Raw genomic sequence first — 22409 nt, 5'->3', positions numbered from 1 at the left:
CACTTTGGTGGTCTCGTCAGTGCTCTTCCATACCCAGCAGGCAGCACTGCACTGAGGTGGAAACTGGTCCAGGGGCCTCACTATCCACTCAGTTTTCTGCCTGTCATTGCAGAACCATCATGGATCAGCAGGGGGTGAAGTCACACTGCTAACATAGAGTTGTTGGCACTACTGATTTGTAAGTTTGTTATTATTGAAAGGAGTAGCCAGTGGTGGTGGCACACACCTTGAATTCTAGCACTTGGGAGGCAATGGCTGACCTCTGAGTTTGAGGCCAGCTTTATCTACCAAGCAAGTTCCAGGACAGCCAAGGCTACACAAAGAAACCCTGTTGTGGAGGAAAAAAAAAAGTAGGAGCAATCTCTGTTTGTCACTGGGATATTGTGGTTGCTTCTCGGGCTGGCCACTAAAGTTGTTATCCTTAAACTTAATGGCAAGCAATGACTTGGTGTTTCTGCTATTAGAATGTTGGGTAGTTACCGATTGTATTTTAGCTCATTGTTTTCTTTTTCATTGTGTGTAACTGGAAGTATTAATATTTCTTAAGGGTCACCAGAAGTTGCAGTCACTGGACAAGTGCTGGAGATACTTCCCCCCATTGGTGTTTTCTGGGATATTGAAAATTGCTCAGTTCCCTCTGGCCGGTCAGCAACAACTGTTGTACAGAGAATCCGTGAGAAGTTTTTTAGAGGACACAGAGAAGCAGAGTTTATCTGTGTGTGTGACATCAGTAAAGAAAACAAGGAAGTTATTCAAGAGCTAAATAATTGCCAGGTAAAACAATTTTATTTATTTATTTTTGTTAAGTATCATACTCTTTGGAGTGATGGCTCAGAGATTAAGAGCACTGACTGCTCTTCCAGAGGTCTTGAGTTCAATTCCCAGCAACCACATGGCTGCTCACAACCATCTGTAATGAGATCTGGTGCCCTCTCTGGATGCAGGTATACATGCAGACAGAACACTCATGTACATAAATAAATAAATCTTAAAAAAAAAACAAAAAAAAGTTGTAATCTGCTGAGGGCTGGAACAGTGGCTGCTCTTCCAGAGAACTGGAGTTCAGTTCTCAGAACCCACATGGTGGCTCACAATCATCTATAAGTCCAGTTCCAGGCATCTGACAACCTCTTCTGATCTCTGCAGGTGCCAGGCATGTATGTGGTATACACACATGTATGCAGGTAGGCGCCAGGCACATATGTGGTATACACACATATATGCAGGCAGGCTCCAGGCACATATGTGGTATACAGACACACATGCAGGCAGGCACCAGGCACATATGTGGTATATAGACACACATGCAGGCAGGCGCCAGGCACATATGTGGTATATAGACACACATGCAGGCAGGCACCAAGCACATACGTGGCATGTAGACGTACAGGCAGGCACCAGGCACATATGTGGTATAGAGACATACATGCAGGCAAAGCACCCATGGACATTAAAAAAAAAAATTTCTTTTTCTTTCTTCAAGACAGGGTTTCTCTGTGTAGCCCTGGCTGGCCTGTAGACCAGGCTGGCCTTGAACTTACAGTGCTAGGATTAAATGCGTGTGCCAACATAGCCAGCTTGATTACTTGGGGTGTTTTGTTTAAAATTCCAGTTCCAGATTGGATTAGTGATGTCATTGTTTTTATGCTGCTTTTGTAATGAGAGAAAGCCTGACTAAGTTTTTTCTAGATTGTTTAAATTTAAACATTTGATCTTTCAGTTGCTTGTACCTTGGTGCTGTGCACTGTAGTGGCTGTGTGTACTGTCTGCTTTAGTTTCATCTCTGCTCTCTGAGCCAGGCATATAGAATGGATGTAGTATTTACAGTTTTCAGATGAAATTGAGGCTCTAAGAAGAGAGACCACTTTCTTACGGTTGTATTGCCAATAAATGAAAGGCCTGGAATAATTAACTATTTATTTACTTAGAGGCAGAGTTCCACCAGATAGCCCTGGCTGGCCTAGAACTTGGTATTTAGATGAGGCTAGCCTTGAGTTCACAGAGATCTACTTATCTCTGTCTTCTGAGGGCTGAGATTAAAGGCGTGCACCATTCACAGTGTTCCAAATCAAAATTTAAATCAAGACTGTCTGGTCTCAAAGTCTGTTATAAAGCCAAAGATAGAATCTAAATGTTTTGACTCTTGGAAAAATAATGCCACTGGCATTCCATATTTCTGTTTAGAATTATATGTGTATATGTAACATACAAATACATATTATATATTCTAACACACACACACACACACACACACACACACACACACACACACACACACAGAGTCAAATCCAAATGAAAATTACATGTGGTTGAGCTTTGGAGACAGCTTTGTGAAGACAGTGGATGACATAGATGGGTGATAAAATGAACTTCACACTGCCTTAACCACACTACATGCAGGTTGTGGACAGAATGTATCATGGAAAGCTTGATGACTTGGAATTTGACTTCCTTTTCTCTCTTTGTTAAAGGGGGATAAAAGAAGTTCAAAAGCAATTAGAAGTGAGACAAGATAATAATTTCCCCACGTTTTACATGGAAAACCAGTTCTGAAATTATTGAGTTCCAGTTGGAACCTCCCCATTCCCAACAATAATTGAAGAGCTTTTTTTTCCTTATGTGTGTTATCCACTAGGGGCCAGGTGTTGTGGTGCACTTCTATAATCTCAGAATTCTGGAGGCTGAGGCAGAAGGATCAATAATTTAAGGCTAGCCTAGGCTACAAAATGAGACCTTGTTTAAAAAAAAAAAAATCTGAACCAAGTGTACGGCAGTTTTCTAAGCCCAGCTCTTACTCAATGACCGTTTTGATGAATGATCACAGGTAACCGTTGCTCACATAAACGCTACTGCAAAGAATGCTGCCGATGATAAACTCCGTCAGAGCCTTCGAAGGTTCGCAAATACGCACACTGCTCCAGCTACCGTGGTTCTTGTGTCAAGTAAGTGTCAAAACACCTGATAATTTCAGCCACAATCACTGCATGGGAACTACCAGAAACGTGCAAGCCAGAGAACCACAGAGCACAGAGAGGTGAATACAGGGCATGCACTAATGATTGTTGACAACTGTTTAGGAAAACAGCTGAGTCTACCGAGGTGGCTCACCCCTCTAATCCCAGCATGTAGGAGGCTAAGGCAGGAGGATCATGAGTGCATGGCCAGCCTGGGCTACATAGTGAGCATTTGTCTGAAAAATTTAAGAAAAAAAAAAAAAGTATGACTCTTAATGTTCTCTGAGATATTGTAGGGCCAGTTTATTCAAGAAAATGTTTTTTTTTTTTGGGGGGGGTTCTTCTCCCTCAATATTATAACTTAAAAAAAAAGAAAGATGAATAATTTTCAGATTTGCGTCTCCCCAGTGTGTTGAGAGCTGCTCCTTGTTAATATTAAAAGGAAGCTATGGCTTGGGTGTGTGGTATGATTGCCCTGTCATGTTAATTCTTCACTAGAAGATGTGTTCCTGTTCACAAAGAGGAGAGTGACTGAGCCTGAGCCAGGCCTGCCTGTCTTCTTGGTCATATCCTTAGCTATCCAGGGCTTTGTCTTGAATGTATCTAATGACTTGTCTTTTCTTTCAGCCGACGTCAACTTTGCACTGGAGCTCAGCGACCTGAGGCACAGGCACGGTTTCCACATCATTTTGGTGCATAAGAACCAAGCCTCTGAAGCCTTGCTGCACCATGCTAATGAGCTAATCAGATTTGAAGAGTTCATTTCTGATTTACCCCCCAGGTTACCACTGAAGATCCCTGTGAGTGGGTTTGTGTTGCCTTTGCTGGTTTCTAGTGGTAGATTTCAGAGGCTGAGAGGCAGCCTTCAGCAAGGGTCTCTAGGTCTGGGGTGACATTCTTTATAAGAGATTGGTTAGAGTTTTAAATAAACCTTCAAACCTCAGAATCTTGTCTGGAATAGATAGGGATGAGTTTTCTTTTAATGCTTTTCATACTTGCCTAAAGAACCAACTTGTGGCTTTATCCCCAAGGCTAAAGCTACTTTATATCAAATTGATGAAACAGTGGAAGAAGAGTTATAGTGGAAGAAGAGTTATATGTTGTTTTGCTCTCAGGTATTATGGGTAGAGAACATGGTAAGAACTCACATGCACTTGTGTGTCTGGCTACAGATAATTAGAACAACTGTGCATCTTTCCGGTGATTTCTTCCCAAACTTCAGCAGGCCGCAGAGGTTGTGCTTTTCAGTGTGTTTCCTGTCATGCGTGGGTACCATTGGATGTTGTAGGCCATACACACAGGCGCAGCATTTCTGTTAGACTTGATGTGGCATAAGGATGATTGCCACAGTGCTGAGCCAAGTGTACACTGTTTAACTCCGAAACACATGTGTAACTCCAAAAGAAATTCTAACGGTGGAAAGGACCTCCAGTATGGGTGTTCTAGGAGCATGACATTTCCATACATTAAATGTATTTTAATATACAATTTAATAACTTCACAGTTGCAAGTATATTTTATAAACTACCCTGTCTAACTCAGTACTTATGATATATGTCTGTAATTTTAGCATTTAGAAGTTAGCAGAGATATCAAAAGTTCCAGGCCAATCTGGGCTATATAGCTCCTGCCCAGCCAGGGCTGCATGAGTGAGACCCTATCAAAAACAAGGAGAAAGGAGAAAGGAGAAAGATCGCATTTAGCTCCTCATGGGAGGAGGTAGAAGTTAGTGCTTAGAAGAGAGGCAGGTTGGTAACCACAGCAAAGTAGAGGCTGGGCTCACGTCTCCCAGCCCACCCCCTAGTCCCAGTTGTCAGCAGACCCAGGGTCTGTCCTAGTCAAAACCATGTGAGGGATGATGCACAGTGGGGGTTGCAGGCTCTGACACAAGCGTTAGTTAGCATCACAGCCTACCACAGCCCTTTGAGCCTCTCTTCTCTCTCACCATACTTGTTTTGGGGACCTGTGGCTGGAGCTGCATTACCTCCCTTCTGTATCTGTCTTGTGCTTTCTAACTAGAAATGTCTTTAAATTAGTTGGGATATTTTGGCAGAGAGCTTGCCGTTATAAGAGGCGTTATGGTTAAAAAAGACCAATTATTCAGAACATGGAGTTGTGTGGGATGCTTTCTCATTTACTAGAGTGGTAATGACACATTTTTTCTTTCCTGTTCTTCAGCCCAGTCCTTTAGTAAGTTGTGTTTGCCTGGGTTAGAGTATTAGGTGTCACAGGAAGAAGAGATTTTATTGATGATTAATTGACATAACCCATGTAAAAGGAAGTTCCCAACTACAAAAGTAATGTCAGTGTCAAACCAAAATGGCATGCGAAAACAAAGAGTGCAAAACCTCATTTCTACCTTGAAGGGGACCACTGTTTATAGTTCAGCATTGTTCTCCAAATGTTAAAGCTATATAAAAATTGTAAGGTCATATGTCTTTTTATAAAAGAAAAACTTGGTATCATAACTTGGGTGTAGTTCCATGTCCACATACAATACTGGCACAATTGCCCATATTTTTAGCCATTGGAATGCTGAGTGACAAGCTAGGCACTGGTGGTGCACATCTTTAATCCCAGGAAGCAGAAACAGGCAGAACTCTGAGTTCTAGGCCAGCCTAGTCTACAGAGTGAGTTCCAGGACTGCTAGGGTGACACAAAGAAACCTTGTCTCAAAACAGAACGAATAAACAAACAAGAATGCAAACTGACAGCATGTCTGTGGTTGGCCTTTGATTTGTTTAAGCAGTCTGTCTATTATTAGACATGTTCTTTACTCAGCTTTTACCATCTCCAGCAGCTCACCCAGGGTCTTTTGAGGGTATGTTGTCATCTGTGGTAGCCCTGGATCAGAAGTCACTGGCAAGGTCTTACTTGTCTTCCAAGAAGATGACATTGGCTCCTACTATCAATGAACAGTGTCTCTTCCTACTCTTATTAGTGAGAATGCTTTTTAAGACCTTTGCCAGTGTGACAGGTAATATGTGCTGTCTGCCTACAGTTGGCCTCCTTACTGACCCTTTTTTAGCAAATCTCTTTTTCTTTTGCTGTTGCCCTTGAACATTTTTTACTGTGGCTCCCAGATTTAGCCCTCTCCATAATTATCTGTATTCTCCTACCCAGGCAGCTAATCACTGGTCTCTAAGTCGGTCTTTTCTGGACATTGTATAGAAACAGAATCACTTAGTATGTCTGTGCCCAGCTGAATATTGGAAACAACATTCAGCTATACTGAATAGATTTACCCTTTCCTGTCAAAGTCCCTACCTCTTCTGTGAATTAGCTGAAGTGGAGACAGTACTTACTCTTGTTTTGGATTGAATGCTGTACTTTTGGCTGAACCTAAAGTAACATTTTCCCCTGTGCTTACAGTGCCACACGCTGCTCTATGTTTATAACCTACCAGCAAATAAAGACGGCAAGAGCATCAGCAACAGGCTTAGGCGCCTGTCTGATAACTGTGGTGGCAAAGTGCTGAGTATCACAGGCTGCAGTGCAATTCTCCGCTTCATAAACCAAGACAGCGCAGAGCGGGCCCAGAAGCGAATGGAAAATGAAGATGTCTTTGGTAACAGGATCATTGTGTCGTTTACTCCAAAACATAGAGAATTCATTGAAGCCAAGAGTTCAAATGTAATTGCTGATAAAGCAAAATCTCCAAAAAAGGTTAAGAACACAAAATTGTGCCTCATCAAAGACACAAGTGAACAGTCACCCAGTGCCAAAGCCATGCCTGGAAAAGGGTTGCAGGCACATTCTGGATCTGCTACAAAACCCACAAACATTAAAAGTTTACAGGTAATTTTGATATTACTTGCTTTTTGAAGCTTATGGTAGATTTGGTTTCTTTCTGTGTGTCTGGTGCCTGCTGGGTCTGTTGTGTCCTCTTATTTTTTTTTTTTTTTCTTTTTTGCTGAGACTCGGGCATTTTACCCTCAGTATAGGATCTAACCCAACAGAGGTACTTAGGTTTTAAGGCCACTGCACTTGTGTCTTTAAAGGAGCTGTGCCGAATGGAGTCAAAGACTGGCAGCAGAAACAGTGAACACCAGCAAGGCCATGGGAGGCAGGCAGCATTACCTAATAGTGGCCTAAGCACTTCAGTGCCCACCCTGAAGAACACAGGTGTGACAGAGCCACTTTACAGAAGCAGTCAGAAGTATGTTCAGTTTTTCTTTCTTGGTAGCGGCTTCTGTGAAATTATGGGAGACCTGTAACCTTTACTGTCAAATTCTTCTTCCTGTTAGAAAAGAGAACCCTAGTTCCTGGAGTGTTGCCAGTCCTCCTGTCGAGAAGGAGAGAGAGGAGACTGTCTTCCAAGTGAGCTACCCATCTGCATTCAGCAAACTGATTGCCTCAAGGCAAGTCAGCCCTCTGCTCACCTCCCAGTCTTGGTCTCCAAGGTAAGTCCAGCTTTTATGCCCATGGGGTGGATATTATGCAGGAAGGTTGAGACAGGTCTGCCATCTCCCCTGCTAGAGCCTCCCTGCAGGTCACCATAGCTGACATTCAGGGGCACTGCTTTCCTCCATTGTTCCCTCCTCCACTTGGAAATCTAGGTGATCCCATCTCAACAGGGAATGGTGTTAAGATGCCCTTATGGTTAGGTATAGTGTTAAATGCCATGTTCCCAACATTTATGAAGCTGAGGCAAGAGAATCATGAGCCTGGGTTGTATAATGAGTTCAAGGCCAGCCTGTGTTAACTTGGCAAGACATTGAATACAAACAACCTACTAGACAAACAGCATCTTACACTCTTGGTGTTGAGGGAAGCCAACTTGAGATGTGCTTTGGCTGCTCTTAATATGGTACTTTGTAGGAGACCGCTGTGCGACTTGGCAGACAGTCCATCATAAAGGCCTGTTTTTACACTGCATTTGCTATGCACAGCTGGAAAAGCTAAGCACAGTGGCGCACACCTTTAATCTCAGCATTTGGGAGGCAGTGATCTTAGATCTCTATGAGATTGAGTCCAGCTGTTCTATATAGTGAATTTCAGTACAGCAAGAGCTTTATAGCTAGACCTTCTCTCAGAGAAAATTTTTTTAAAAAAATCCCTGCAGAAAGGTAATGTACAGTTTCATATAGCAATTGACACCAGAGCCTGCCGTGTGATAGTAGGCCCTGTAAGTTAGGGGAGGTTAAACCTTACATAAGCATTAGAGGCTAAGTTTGTAAGACTAAAATGCCCAGAGTGGAATTTTAATATAGTGAGGCTTCCTATATTTTCTCCCTTTTCTTTAACTGTTTCTGTGAAATAACATTTGCTATTGAATAATTTTTATTGAAGTCAACTCAGTGCTTTAGACAGGAAGCCTAAGTTATCATAGGTTTAAAGTAAAATCCATTGCAAAATCAGATAGGAAAGTCTCTTATCTGTAGTTTCAGACAAAGCTGAACTGGCTAAACCTGGTGCCTAGAACTGTTCACATCTTCTGTGTTTTCTGCAGGAGTATGTCTCCAAATCTTTTAAACAGAGCCTCGCCACTTGCTTTCAATGTTGCCAATCCCAGCAGCGGTACTGACTACCCAGACCCATTTGCAAATGGTGTTGACATCCAGGTCAGCAACGTGGACTACAGGCTGTCCCGGAAGGAGCTGCAGCAGCTCCTCCAGGAGGCCTTTTCCAGGCATGGCCAGGTATGTTCACTCTTGTTATTAGGGTCATTGGTTTGGAGTTTTGGGAGTGGGTCACATTTTTAAGCAGCATCTCAACTCTGTAGCTCAGACTAGTCTCAAATATGTGAGGGTCCTTCTGCCTTAGCCTCCCAGTTGATGTGATTAAAGGCATAAGCCACAACACCCTTTCATCCTACAAAATTCAGCTGCACTCTTTCATCTTTTCAAAGATATATTTTTAAATTAGTTTTGTGGATGTGTGTATCCTTGGGTGGAGGGTATTGTGCACATGCATGTGGGTGCCAGGGGTATCAGGCCTTTTGGAGATAAACTTACAGGAAGTTTTAAGTTGCCCAATGTGGATGCTTTGACTGAACTCTGGTCCTCTGGAAGAGTAATGTATGTAGGCTCTTAACTGCTGAGCTGTTCCTCTAGCTGACCCTTCCCAACCCCCCTTTCACTCCTGTCTTTGCTGGGTTTACCCCTGGTGGTACCAGAAGGCCAAATGGGACACACAGAACCTCATCTAGGACATGGGAATGATTGGGCAGGTTTGAACTTCTTTTCCCTTCTGTGTATTGGAAGAAGTATGGAACACACAGTTTTTAGGACATCACCCCAGAGAAAATGAATCTAGTCATGAGAAGTGCCTGTCATAGATAGAAGGACTTACTAAGAACTACACCCAGAAATACAAAAAATCTAAAGCAGTAGTTCTCAACTTTCCTAATGCTGTAACCCTTTAAAATAGTTCCTCATATTGTGGTGACCTCAACCATACAAGTGCTTTCATTGCTACTTCATAACTGTGATTTTGCTGCTGCTATGAATTGTAATGTAAATTTCTGATAACACAACCCCTGTGAAAGGGCTGTTCGACCTCCAAAGGGATTTCGACTCACAGGTTGAGAACCACTGGTCTGAGAGAGTTTTGGCTACTTGTTATTGTATTTTAATGTACCCAGCCCAGTGTTTAGGTGCAGCTTGCTAAAAAAAATGAGCCTTTTATAGACCTGGTATTTTGGAGAAGCAGAGAAACCCTGGTCTCTGAGTCTGCCTCTGAGTTATATATGCCAGAGCATACAGGCAGACTGGCCAGGCTAAGATCACCTACACTCTGGTCACTTACAGTACCTCATTCAGACAAGTTACCTCTTTCAGGCCCTGACATCTATTAACATATTCTGTAACAGTTCATTCTCATTTTTGAAGATGACAGATAGATATCTGGTAGTGCTCTTTTTTATTTTGTCCTGTTGTAGGTCAAGAGTGTTGAGCTCAGTCCCCATACCGATTACCAGCTCAAGGCCATTGTGCAGATGGGAAACCTGCAAGAGGCAATCTGTGCAGTGAACAGCCTCCATAGGCATAAGATTGGCAGCAAGAAGATTCTGGTCTCCCTCTCCACAGGAGCTGCCAACAAGTCACTCTCTCTACTAAGGTAAAAAAACAACATCCAAGCCATTCCCATTCCCTTCAGGATGTAACAACTGATCCACAAATGGTTTGGAAAAAAATAAACAGATTTTTATCACATTCCCAGCCCTTCTTTATACAATAAAGGTTATTGTGAATTGATAGGGTTTGAAATTTGCCCTCTGGCTCTTGTTCAAGTTGTTATCCAAAAGCCAAACACAGCTTGAACTTGGCCAGCCCTCGGGAGTAAAATATCACACTGCATGCCCAGAACAGGTTCTGAGACTAGCAGACCCCTACAGTAACATGCAGAAGCCTGAAAAGGGTAAATTCTGTCTGGAGTCCTAGTGCAGTCTCACTGATGGACTGGGTCAGTGTGGGCTCTTGTGACTATTCTCTGATACTGTGTGCAGTTACATGTTCAGTCATTGCAGGAATTCCAGTCCCATACATCTAATATATAACCCACACATGGCAAGAGATAATTCAAGCTATTCTGCCTTCAGTTTGAGTTAAAGCCCAGTGTGTACCCCTACCTTGCCCTCAGAAGACCCCATGTCTTTCTGCTGCACTGATGTGGGAAGTCCTGTAACTGAGTCCCAAGGAATCCCAGGGACTGACTTGATAATCTTTCATTGGCTTGTCCCTAAAATCCTTTTGATTTTCTTTTAACTTTTCCAAAAAACAAACTGTGACATATCAGAAACTAGAAAGTTTACTCTGCATGTACATTGTGTTAATTTTATGAACCTTTAAAAAACATACTTTGGCCAGGTGGCCTCACCTTTAATCCTAGCACTTGGGAGGTAGAGGCCAGAGGATCTCTTTGAGTTTGGGGCCAGCCTGGTCTACAGAGGGAGTTCCAGGGCTACACAGAGAAACCCTGTTTCTTGAAAAAACTGGGGAATAAAAAAAGAAGAAAAAATTATATACTTTGTAATATGCAGGAGTCCCTTCTCTAACTCGTAGATTTTGTCCTACAGTGCAGAAACAATGTCTGTTCTTCAGGATGCACCCGCCTGTTGTTTGCCTCTCTTTAAACTCATAGACATCTATGAAAAGAAGTAAGTTCTGCTTACTGTTTTGTTGATAGTGGATTGGTGACTTCATGGAAAAAACTGTTATGCTCACCCTTAAGGAACTTCTCGCAGAGATAATGCTAATCTGATTGGAAATTTGAACCAAATGTTTTTTTTTTTTTTTTAAACCTTTATTTATTTATAGCAAATTTAAAATCAAATTTTTGTTTATTGCTGTAAAGAGACACTATGACCAAAGCAACCCTTAGGGGGAAAAAAAACATTTAATTATGGGCTGGCTTACAGTTTCAGAGATGTAGTCCATTATCTTCATGGTAGGAAGCATGGTGACACGCAGGCAGGCAGGCATGGTGCTGGGGAAGGAGCTGAGAGTTCTACATCCAGATCCACAGGCAGGGGCGAGGGAGAGGAGGAGAGAGGAGGAGGAAGACCGGGGGGGGGGGGGGGGGGGCTTGAGCTTCTGAAACCTCAAAGCCTCACCCTATTAACATACTTCCTTTGACAAGGCCATCTCTCCTAATAGTGCCGCTCCCTATGAGCCTATGGGGGCCATTTTTCATTCACACCATCACAGTTGTCGAAACTAAGCTTTTTTATTTTGTTTTACTAACTAATTTTATTACTCTTGGAATGGCATTTGTGAGCTTGCTCTATACTTTAGACAGGGACTAGAGTCTTCTGTGTCCAGTGTCCAGTGTCTAGTGCACAGCAAGCATTATGAAAAGCTGAGGCACTACAGAAATGCAGATTTGCAAAGGGTGTGGTTCTGTATCCACAGAGTTTGTTACAAGGAAAGAGAAAAATCTCACAAATTCTTCTGTGAATCAAAGAGAGTGTCAGTGAAAAGGAGGTTCAGGGAAGAGAGAATGCTTCAGAGATCCAAAGGAAGGCAGCACAGGGGGTATGGCAGTTACTCCAGGAGTAATGAGCCATTGTACATGGAGGAATGGGGGAGCAGAAGTATGGTGGTCAGAGCCATCTTCAAGGAGAAGAAGAAAAGACAGAAAGTTTTGCACTGGGCCCAATTCTGTGTTGATGCAATTGGGCTGCAAGAAATTGTGTGCCACAGAAATTTTAAGTCTCTTTGAGACCTGGTGGCAAGTATTGGTAATTCCAACATTGTCGAGTGGAGGCCAGAATATCACAAGTTCAAGACATACTCAGCTATGCAAAGGCCAGACATGAGATATTCTCCCCCAAACTAAATAAATGGATGGAGGGATGGGTGCAGAGCAGAGGTTCTCAACTTGGGGGTAGCAGTCCCTTTGGAGGGCAAAGAATACTTTCCCAGGTGTCAGATATTAGCTATCTTGCATATTAGATATTTACATTATGATTCATAACAGTAGCAAAATTACAGTTATGAAGTAGCAACAAAAATAACTTATGCTGGGGTGGGGTCACCACATGAGGAACTGTGTTAAAGTATCACAGAGTTAGGAAGGGTGAGAACCACTGGGCCAGAGAGGGCTCAGCAGTTAGGAGGAGCAATGGCTGCTCTTGCAGTGAACCCATATTTAATTCCTAGCACCCACATGGCGGCTTACCCTTTTCTGGCCACTAGGGGTATTGCACACATGTGGCAAACAGGCATACATGTAGGCAAAACATGTATACACCTCAAATAATAATTTTTTTAAATATTTATTTATTTGGTTTTTTGAGACAGGGTTTCTCTGTGGCTTTGGAGGCTGTCCTGGAACTAGCTCTTGTTAGACCAGGCTGGTCTCGAACTCAGAGATCCACCTGCCTCTGCCTCCTGAGTGCTGGGATTAAAAGCATGCGCCACCAACGCCCGGCAATAATAAATTTTTTTAAAGATAAAGGAAATTCAAGTGTCTGTGTATCAGGAACAGATAGATGACGGGTATTGGGTAGGAAACAAGATGGTGAGATAAATGGTGGAAAATGTTTGATCTGGGAACACGATGGGACAGTTAAACAGGAAGCAGGGGCGTGAAGCTTGAATGGGGCACAGTAAGTGTTTGGTCTGGGACATAAAAGTTTTGGGCACGTTGGAGTCTCGATACAGAGAATTGGAGTGCTATTTTGTAGGCTCTGTGAGAGAGATCTTGGCTCTGAAAGTACTGGCTGCTGTTTGCTGAAGAGGCAGTGTGATGGACAGGGAAGCCGATAGGGCCAGAAGAGGTGGGAGAGAGGTGGAACTGAATGGAAGGCCAGGGAAGCAATGAGGTCTCAAGGATGAGGATGATGGGGTAAGGAAAATATGTAGAAAGACAAAATGCCAGAATTTCAGGGGGCTGAGGAAGCGGGGTGAGGTTTGGGGATGGCTGGTGACATAGCACCAGGAAGGAAGGGGTTTAGAGCCTGAGCAAATGTCAGTCCCGAGAGATCAGTTATTTTCACTCCAAAGTAACAGAGTTTAGGCCCAAGAATGAGAACATAGAGATAATGTGTATCTCCCCATGTGGGGAGACCCCAGGGACTGGCTTTGGTGGGAAAGAAGCCTGATGGATGTAGGGAACTGGCATTGGAACCTGGAGAGGTAGGAAGGAATTGCTAGTACCCAGGCCAAGCCCCACACATGCCTATTCACACACTATCCTCATTCAGCACCGTGAAGTACAAGGTATCACAGCGTTTTAAAGACAGCAAAGTTGAGGCTCAGACTGATGATGTATTTTGAGTAAATTTACAAAGGCTGAAGTAGAGTGAGCATATGAACTCAAATCTGTCTGCTTCCAGAACCTGGACCATTATGCTCCAGCTGTACAGGTACAAGTCAGGGTTGAGGAGTTCAGGTATGGAGAACAGTGGTCCACAGTGGAGGTCAGTGTGGATGCATTGTATGGGGGTGACACATGTTGAGAGAACTCACATCGTAGACACTTTGAGGACATCGACATGGGGAGGGGCTATCAAATGAGAGTACTGTTGTGGCTGCAGGATTGAATGAGCTCAGTAGTTTCTAGTCACTCTTGGAGAGAAGGGGAAGCCATTCTATGTTGCTTTATTTAAACAAACCAGGTGTTTCTACATGAGAAAAACATTCTAGGACTGGAGAGGTGGCTCAGAGATTAAGAGCACTTACTGGTTCTTCTAGAGGTCCTGAGTTCAATTCCAACGATCTGGTGCCCTCTTCTGGCATACATGTAGGCAGAGCACAGTATACATAATAAATAAATCTTTTTTTTTTTTGAAGGGATTTCTTTTTGTTTTAAGATTTTATTTATTTATTATGTATACAACGTTCTGCTTCCATGTATATCTGCACACCAGAAGAGGGCACCAGATCTCATTACAGATGGTTGTGAGTCACCATATGGTTGCTGGGAATTGAACTCAGGACCTCTGGAAGAGCAGTCGGTGCTCTTAACCTCTGAGCCATCTCTCCAGCCTAATAAATAAATCTTAAAAAAGGGAAAAGAAAAATATTCTAAGACAACCTGTCTTTCTTGTTCTTAGGTATGGACACAAATTAAATGTGTCTGATTTATATAAATTAACAGACACGATTGCAATCCATGAACAGGGAAATGGGCGGCTGGTGTGTCTCTTACCCAGCAGCCAGGCCCGCCAGAGCCCCCTGGGATCTTCCCAGTCACATGACGGCTCCTCCACTAACTGCAGCCCAGTTCTGTTTGAAGAGCTGGAGTATCACGACCCTGTCTGTAGGCAGCACTGCTCTGACAAGGACTTCAGGTACATCAGCACCCTCCGGGAGAGTGTGAGCAGGGGATGCTTTCCACTCCTGAGAAGTGTCAGCTCACTGCTTGCTCTCTTTCCTGCAGTGAACATGAATTTGATCCAGACTCTTACAAGATCCCTTTTGTGGTCCTCTCCTTGAAAGTGTTTGCACCTCAAGTTCATAGTCTTCTCCAGACCCATGAGGGCACCGTGCCTTTGTTAAGGTGAGCCATGTTAGCCATTGGGAGTCGAGTGTTGTAGGCTCATTCCTGCAGTCTGCCTACTTACTGAACCAAGGATTAGAAATAGGACTCTGTGTAAAGTAAATTAAAAAAAAATACAGAACAACAACAACAACAGCAAAGAATTGGATAGATTAAAAAAAAAAAAAGAAAAAGGGCTCTGTCTTGGGGTTGAAGCTTTGAGAAATGGATTCATGCACTCAGTATTTCAACAAGAAACTGGGTTTATGTTTAATTTCACAAACATAAACATGAGGACAGCTTCTTTGCTGCTGGGCAGAGGTGCATCCAAAATGAAATACTTGCACAAGTTCCAATAGAGTGCATCATTTCCTCTGTGTTCAGATTCCAAGGCTGTAGAGGGGATCGCTCATCAAAGTACACTGGACAACAAAGGCCAACTCCAGACTTGGTGGCCTGGATAACCTACAGTGCTTTATCTAACTCCCTACTGAACACTGCCCAGAGAATTCTAGAGCTATTACAGCGAATGTGTCACAGAGGCCAGTACTACTGCTGTTATTTCCCAGCAGATACATATTAAATCCTGCTTTTCAGCCTGCCCTGCCTTTTCCATTATTTTCATTCACCCTTTCCCCTCTTTAGCTTTCCAGACTGCTATGCTGCGGAGTTTGGTGACCTAGAAATCATGCAAGATAGCCCCAGGGGTGTCCCTTTAGAGCACTTCATCACCTGCGTTCCAGGAGTGAACATCGCCACTACTCAGAATGGTGTCAAAGTAGTGAAGTGGATTCACAACAAGCCCCCACCTCCCAACACTGGTAGGTCGGCAGGGATTGGAGATTAAGGCCTAAGCTCCCTCCCATCTATAGGGAAGCCAGGAGGAAGTTGTGGTTTTGATTTCAAACAGCAGCACCATTTTCACCAAAGTGTTTCCTCTGATCTTAAAACTCCCCAGATGCTAAGGGGTTGGTAGAATCTGACTTTTGAAGATACCAGCATTGGGCTAGAAAGATGGCTCAGAGAGTAAAGGCACCTGCCATGAAGCCTAATAGCCTGAGTCGGAACATCAGGATCCACACACATGGTGGAAGGAGAGAACCAGCTTCTGGAAGCTGTGCCATGCCATGAGAGTGTGTGCGAACACACACTCTCTTCCTTCTCTTTGGCCCTAATGTGTCTTCCTTCTTAGGCTTGTACTTGTGTTTCCTGTACAGGAAAGGTGAGGGGTAACTGGGAACGTGAGTCAGCAGCTCTCAGGGAGCTCTGCAGAAGGTGCTTTCTTGAACCCATTTTCCCTCCCTCAGTGTTCAGCTGTGTAGGACCCATTTGTGCCATGAGTTCACAAATCCCTTCCACTTCTATAAACATTTTTGTCTGATTTTTTTTTTTAGGTTTTATTTTTTGATTTTTAGTTTTTGTATTGTTTTATTGTTACTACATTTTAGTTTTGATTTTTAGTTTTTGTATTATTAGAGATAGTGTGTTACATAATAACCCAGGCTTGTCTTGAACTCATGGATCCCCTTGCTTCAGACTCCCCTGCCCCAGTGCTGAGATTAACGGCATTTGCCACTATTCAGCTCAACTTAGGTTGGTGGGTTTTTTTGAGGGGGGCGGGGGAGGTGGTTGTTTCAAGCTTTTATGAGGTGTGAGCACTTGAGAGTGCAAAACCTTAATAGTGCAGACCTGTTTATTATTGCATTTAGGAGATGAGAGGCTTGCTGTGAGTTTGGTCTTCATAGGGTGGTCCAGTCCTGCTAAGGGCTCCATAGTGAGACTCTGTCTCAGGAAGGAACTAGGTAGATAGATCTGTTTTTGAGCCTGTTCTCCATCCTGCTCCAATTACTGCCTCCTATAGCTTTCTGGGTAATATTTCAACTCCATTATTGGCTAATCCATTCTCAAGAGTCATCTGCCCGGTGTCCATCTATACTGTGTGTCTGTGGGAAAAATATTACCCACATGGCCAAGTTACAAATGGATCTCTGAGATACAACCAGTGTAGTCCGGGAAATCCTTGTTCATTTTCACTTCTGCTGTAACCCTAGCATGCTCTGTGCTTTCCTTTGACACCTTTTGAGAATTACAGGGAATGGTTTGCCTGCCTATAGTAAGATGGCCTGATTGTTTGGCTCTGTGTACAAGTTGAAACTTGAAACAGGAGCTTGCTGCATAGTGAACCCACTATGTTCACTGTGCCAGTGAACTGTGCCTAAGGCCTTCTGTGTTTTTTCTTTCTGTAGACCCTTGGCTTCTGCGCTCTAAAAGTCCTGTGGGTAATCCCCAACTGATCCAGTTCAGCAGAGAAGTGATTGATTTACTGAAGAATCAACCGTCTTGTATACTACCAATTAGCAATTTCATCCCTTCATACCATCACCATTTTGCAAAGCAGTGCCGGGTCTCAGATTATGGATATTCCAAGCTGATCGAGCTACTAGAAGCAGTGCCTCATGTGTTACAGGTAAAGGGTATGAGTGTTCTTCCATGACTTCAGCTGGCTCAGACAAATAGTACCCTCATCTCTCAGAGTGCCTTTCTGAGCTAAACATCCTATCAGAGCTTGCTTCAATATACACTGCCCTCTAAGTTTTGTGGAAACTACAAATTTCCAACCTGAAAGAGTTCCCTAGAGGCCTGTGGCATTTTCCTTCTAATGTCTGTGGGTTGGTACCTTTCCAGAAGTATTTCCTAGGATGCTCATTGTTATAAGGGGCTTGTGTGAGCATCATTTGATTACATGTTGGTACCTATCAGGTAGTCAAGGGCTGGCTGTATCCTGCATGAATTGGACTTAGCCACTGGACCAGGGTTCAGCGTTGGATCCTATCTAGGCTGCCTATCACTTCCCCTGAAGACAGTGTTTCCATAATCTCCCACTTGTTAAAAAGGCCTGAAAAACTAGCTACTTTTTAGAGTTGAAATTAGTCATCCAGACTGCGTATGTGTTCTTCCTCTTTATGCTCACAATTATTTGAGACAACAGCACTTTAATGGACCTGGCCTGGAAAGTTGGAGCATTGTTCTTTTTAGCTGTATTTGTTGAATTGTGTCCATTTCAAATTATAGAGATAGTCTGATAGTCTGAGAGTAACGAGCAAGAAAGACAGAGACGAGGCTGACACACGTATCTTTTGAGTTCTTCATAGTCTCATAAGTAATGAGGCCATTTCATTTTCAGATTCTTGGAATGGGCTCCAAGCGTCTGCTGACCCTTACTCATAGGGCCCAGGTGAAGCGCTTTACTCAGGATTTACTGAAACTTCTCAAGTCTCAGGCCAGCAAGCAGGTCATTGTGAGAGAGTTCTCACAGGCATATCATTGGTGAGTTGATGGGATGCTTGAGAGAAACGAGACATTTTTAACTCCCTTTCTTCCCACAAGCTTCACACTGTCCTTCCACATTTTCATTAAGTAGTTTTTATAAAGCTTGCTACTGTACTAACAGTTTTACTCATTCTTTACAATTCCCCATGTTAAAACACAGGTGTTTCTCAAAGGACTGGGATGTCACAGAATATGGTGTTTCTGAGTTGACTGATATCATATCAGAGATCCCAGATACAACCATCTGCTTGTCCCAACAAGATGACGACATGGTCATTTGTATCCGTAAAAGAGGTATGTGGAGGGATGTTGTCTACCTCAGTAGTGCCTTTGTTTTTATTGTACTTTTGAGACCTAACTTCACTGTGTAGCCCAGGCTGGTTTGGACTTAGAGTATTACTCTGACCTCAGCCTCGAAAAGTGTTGGGAGTATAGGCATGATCCTAGTCGTTGATTACTTTTAAGAGAAATAGGTTGTTTTTGTTTAGTTGGGTTTTTTTGGGGGGGGGTGTCCTTTTCTCTCCTTTTCCATGGTTCTTGATGGTTACCTGGGAAGTGGTGTTTATAAAACTGTCTGGTACACAGAACCTGTATTCTTTGAGGGAAGGGAAGCCATGTGTTCTGTAAGAAAGCACCCTAGTTTTTAAGAATCTACTCAAAGGGGAGAAGAAGCTGTAACGGCCACTTTGTTGGATGCTTCCCAGCGGTGCACATCAGTTTCTAATGCCCATGCCACCTGAGGCAGACTCTGTCTTAGTTTGGAGAACTGTTTCATCATACATACTTTGGAAGAAAACAAACTCATAGAAATGTGGCATCTGTCGTTCCATCTGTAGTAAGTAGTTCAGTATAGGCAAGTCTGGGAGACAGACCTGTTAATTATCATATTCCACCCCCTTATCACAGAGGGTCTCTGTGTCCCTGAGGTCATAGGCTTCCCTAGTTGACATTTGTAGTGTCTGTCTTTTCCCAGTTCTCTTCCATTCAATTTAAAATTAGTACAAATGAAGATCAATGTTTAAGTACTTTTTCTCTTTAATGTTTTTAAAATTTTGATGCCTGATTCTTTTCTGCTGGCAACTTTGAACTTAAGATCAAATGAATAAATAAAAAAGGTATGAATGTTCATAAGTGCTTGAAGCATCCAGATCTGTGTCGTCTGTCTCGTTCACATAGGTGTAATGGACAGGATTTATAGAAATTGTTCCTGTCTTTAGGTGATGATGACACATGTGTCTCTCACCTCCCCCATTAGCAGCCTCACTTCCTAGGATTGTGCCTTGAGCCTGTATGAGAACCACTGGCAAAGAACCTACTACCAAGTGCCTGTGTTTATGGTGGCTGTGTGACTGGGGAAGGCAAGCTAACCTCTGTGACTTCAGTAGTGCCCTGCAGGTCGTTACTACACATAGTGGGTGGAAGCCTGATGTGTAAGGTGCTTTTCTTTTTTTTAAAGAACGAACTCAGGATGAGATAGAAAGGACAAAGCAGTTCTCCAAGGATGTTGTGGACTTGCTGCGCCATCAGCCGCACTTCCGGATGCCCTTTAACAAGTTCATTCCCTCATACCACCACCACTTTGGCCGGCAGTGCAAACTTGCATACTATGGATTTACCAAGTTGCTTGAACTTTTGGAAGCCATACCTGAGATTTTACAAGTAAGTAAGAGATTCTGATTCTTTAAGTGTTTTTCTGAGCAGTGTGTAGGGAAGTATTATTGTTTTTAGTTATGAGTCTAAAATAGTCTCATCAGCAAAACTTGTATTTTGACCTGTTAGTAACTTTAGATAAATGGAGGATTTGTTCTTAATCCCAGAATTTATGAGGAGGAGGCTGGGGAATTCTGTGATTGAAGCCAGCCTTGGTTAAACAGCAAGACTCCAACTAGAAAATAATCCTCATCACGTGTTAGTCACTGGCTGGCCTCGAACTTGTGATCCTCCTGCCTCTGCCTCCTTCAGCAAATCCTACTGGTGTTCGCTACCACGCACGTGCACACACGCGCATGCAGGATGGGGTGTGGGGCAGGTGGGAGGTTGGGGGAGAGGGTTGGGAGGGAGGGGTGAGGGAGGAAGAAGGGATTGACATGTGAAGCAAGTTTGTTCCTAATTTGAACTAATAAAAAAAAATACAAAAAAAAAAAAAAAGAGTAGTCACTGAAAATAGGGTGAGATGGTTTAAATGTTGAACTGGGCACCATGACACCCAAATCTCCTTGGTTGGAGGTGGGATGAAAATATTTGTGCCAGGCTTTCCAAGTGGAGTTGGATTTCTGTTAAGTTTTATTAATATAATCGTTGACTCCAGAAATGTTGTTAAAACTTTTAATTGTTATAAATATACATAACAGAATTTACTGCCAGGAAAAGGAACATTTTACATGTGTGTTTGAGTGCTCAGGGCAGATCTCTTTTATCTTGCAGAACTGCGCCTCCATAACCACACACTCATTTTAAATGACCATTGTGTAGGTTTCCATGCCGTTTAACTCCATATACAATCATGTTCAACGCGCCCCCCCCCCCAACCTCTTCCTCCCTATGTGTTTTTTAAGGTGTTAGAATGTGGAGAAGAGAAAATCCTGACTTTGACCGAAGTGGAGCGATTCAAAGCTCTAGCTGCCCAGTTTGTTAAGCTTCTGCGGTCCCAAAAAGATAACTGCCTTATGATGACAGATCTGCTCACAGAATATGCTAAAACTTTTGGTTATACGTTTCGTCTCCAAGACTACGATGTCACCTCGGTCTCTGCTTTGACACAAAAGCTCTGTCATGTTGTAAAGGTAAGCCATTGTCCTTCTACTGAGTGGGCTGTGATGTGGTCCACGTAGGGTGTTGTGTGTACTGCAGCATTTCTGTACCCTGTGTGTCTTGCTGTTGCTTCACAGCTGTGTGTCATTGAAACCTTGCTAGGTGATAGGAAGTGGCTTGATTTGATACTTTAGATCCATGGTCTTCCTTTTACATTTTTATTTATGATCTTTCTGGACTGGTCACTTTTTACCCTAGGGTATGTGTGCTCAGGTAAAATTGAATCCTTCCAGAGATTTCTTTGTTGCTAAGGTTCCTGGGAGACTATATCATGTATCTTCCAAGGATCCTGACTCATTTAGGAGTCATCTTAAGAATAAACACAAGCTTAGAATTGCCCTTGTGGCTGCAAAACCCTTTTAGAGGGCACCTTTCTCCTCTTCTCTGCATCCTATGCTGAGCTGACCCTCCCACTTATAGGTAGAGCAGCTGAACAGTTTCCAGAACATCTGTAGCACAGGACAGGGAACAATTGCCAGGAGGAAGAAAGGAATGGAGAGGGAAGCAGGGAGTGTGGCATCATCAGTAAGAAGCACAGAGAGAATCTGGGTATGTTCTGATTACTGATAGGTTAGAGGAAACAGGAAGAGAGTGGCCAGCTGCGTTCCATGAGACTTAGGTGGGTGGAGGTAACTGACTTGTTGCTGAGAATGGCATTTAGAGTAGGCTCAGCAACGAGGTGTCAAAGGAGCAGGATTTGCCACAGCTTTTGACTAGCTTGATTGTGAGAGGAAAAATGTGAGGGCCACAGCTAGACACAGGGGCTGAAAGAAACTAATGTGCTGCTGGCCTGATGTGCAGGTGCCACAGTTGAGTGTGTTCGGGAATGCCAAAGAAGGATGGATGACTTGGAAATGAGCAGACAAAGGCAAGAAGGGCTCTGGGGTAGTGTGATGAGGAGGTGGGAGGTGGACCGGAAGGAAGGACTGTCTTACTGTTTCACAAGAGGGGGGCTGGTGTTTTGTGGGCCCTAGTAGAACTAATTCTGGCATTTGTCACCAGTAAAAGAGTAATAATGTTACCATTAAATGGAAGATTACAGAAGCTGTTTGAAGAGAAGAGGGGTCAAGGCTTAAGGTAGAAGAACTCAGAGAAGGTGTGATATGTGGAGTCTCGGGTGAGGAGGAGCATTGCACATGTGAGTGCTAATGGTTACAGATGGCAGAGACAGCCACTGTTGGCATGTCACACACATGCAGGTTCAGAAGCTGATGCCTGGGTGCATGGTGAGAGTTGGCCAAATGACCACAACAGAAAGGACTTAGGGGCAGAAGAGCTTCAGTTGTTGACAGGAGTGCCAGTGTCCACTTGGTGCTAAGGTGGACAGCAAGGTGAGAAACAGAAGCCTGGTCTGTCATCCCAAGACCTCAGAAGGCCAAGGCATGA

General features: G+C 43.3%; 1 protein-coding gene across 1 annotated transcript in view; it reads left to right on the top strand.

Annotated features, from left to right (window-relative positions):
- The window catches only part of Marf1 (meiosis regulator and mRNA stability factor 1), a 43929-nt gene that overhangs the window by 8878 nt on the left and 12642 nt on the right, over positions 1-22409 (top strand). Inside the window, exons 5-21 of the mRNA XM_027387915.2 lie at positions 548-774; positions 2825-2942; positions 3582-3754; positions 6327-6752; positions 6956-7113; positions 7202-7357; positions 8407-8596; positions 9838-10016; positions 10975-11055; positions 14458-14694; positions 14784-14903; positions 15528-15703; positions 17129-17349; positions 18067-18209; positions 18373-18506; positions 19669-19871; positions 20768-20995. Of these exons, the coding sequence (XP_027243716.1) occupies positions 548-774; positions 2825-2942; positions 3582-3754; positions 6327-6752; positions 6956-7113; positions 7202-7357; positions 8407-8596; positions 9838-10016; positions 10975-11055; positions 14458-14694; positions 14784-14903; positions 15528-15703; positions 17129-17349; positions 18067-18209; positions 18373-18506; positions 19669-19871; positions 20768-20995 (3170 nt within the window). The remainder of the gene's footprint in view (positions 1-547; positions 775-2824; positions 2943-3581; positions 3755-6326; positions 6753-6955; positions 7114-7201; positions 7358-8406; positions 8597-9837; positions 10017-10974; positions 11056-14457; positions 14695-14783; positions 14904-15527; positions 15704-17128; positions 17350-18066; positions 18210-18372; positions 18507-19668; positions 19872-20767; positions 20996-22409) is intronic.

Source organism: Cricetulus griseus (assembly GCF_003668045.3).
Source record: "Cricetulus griseus strain 17A/GY chromosome 1 unlocalized genomic scaffold, alternate assembly CriGri-PICRH-1.0 chr1_1, whole genome shotgun sequence".
NCBI lineage: Eukaryota > Metazoa > Chordata > Mammalia > Rodentia > Cricetidae > Cricetulus > Cricetulus griseus.
This window is presented reverse-complemented; position numbering and strand designations above follow the sequence as displayed.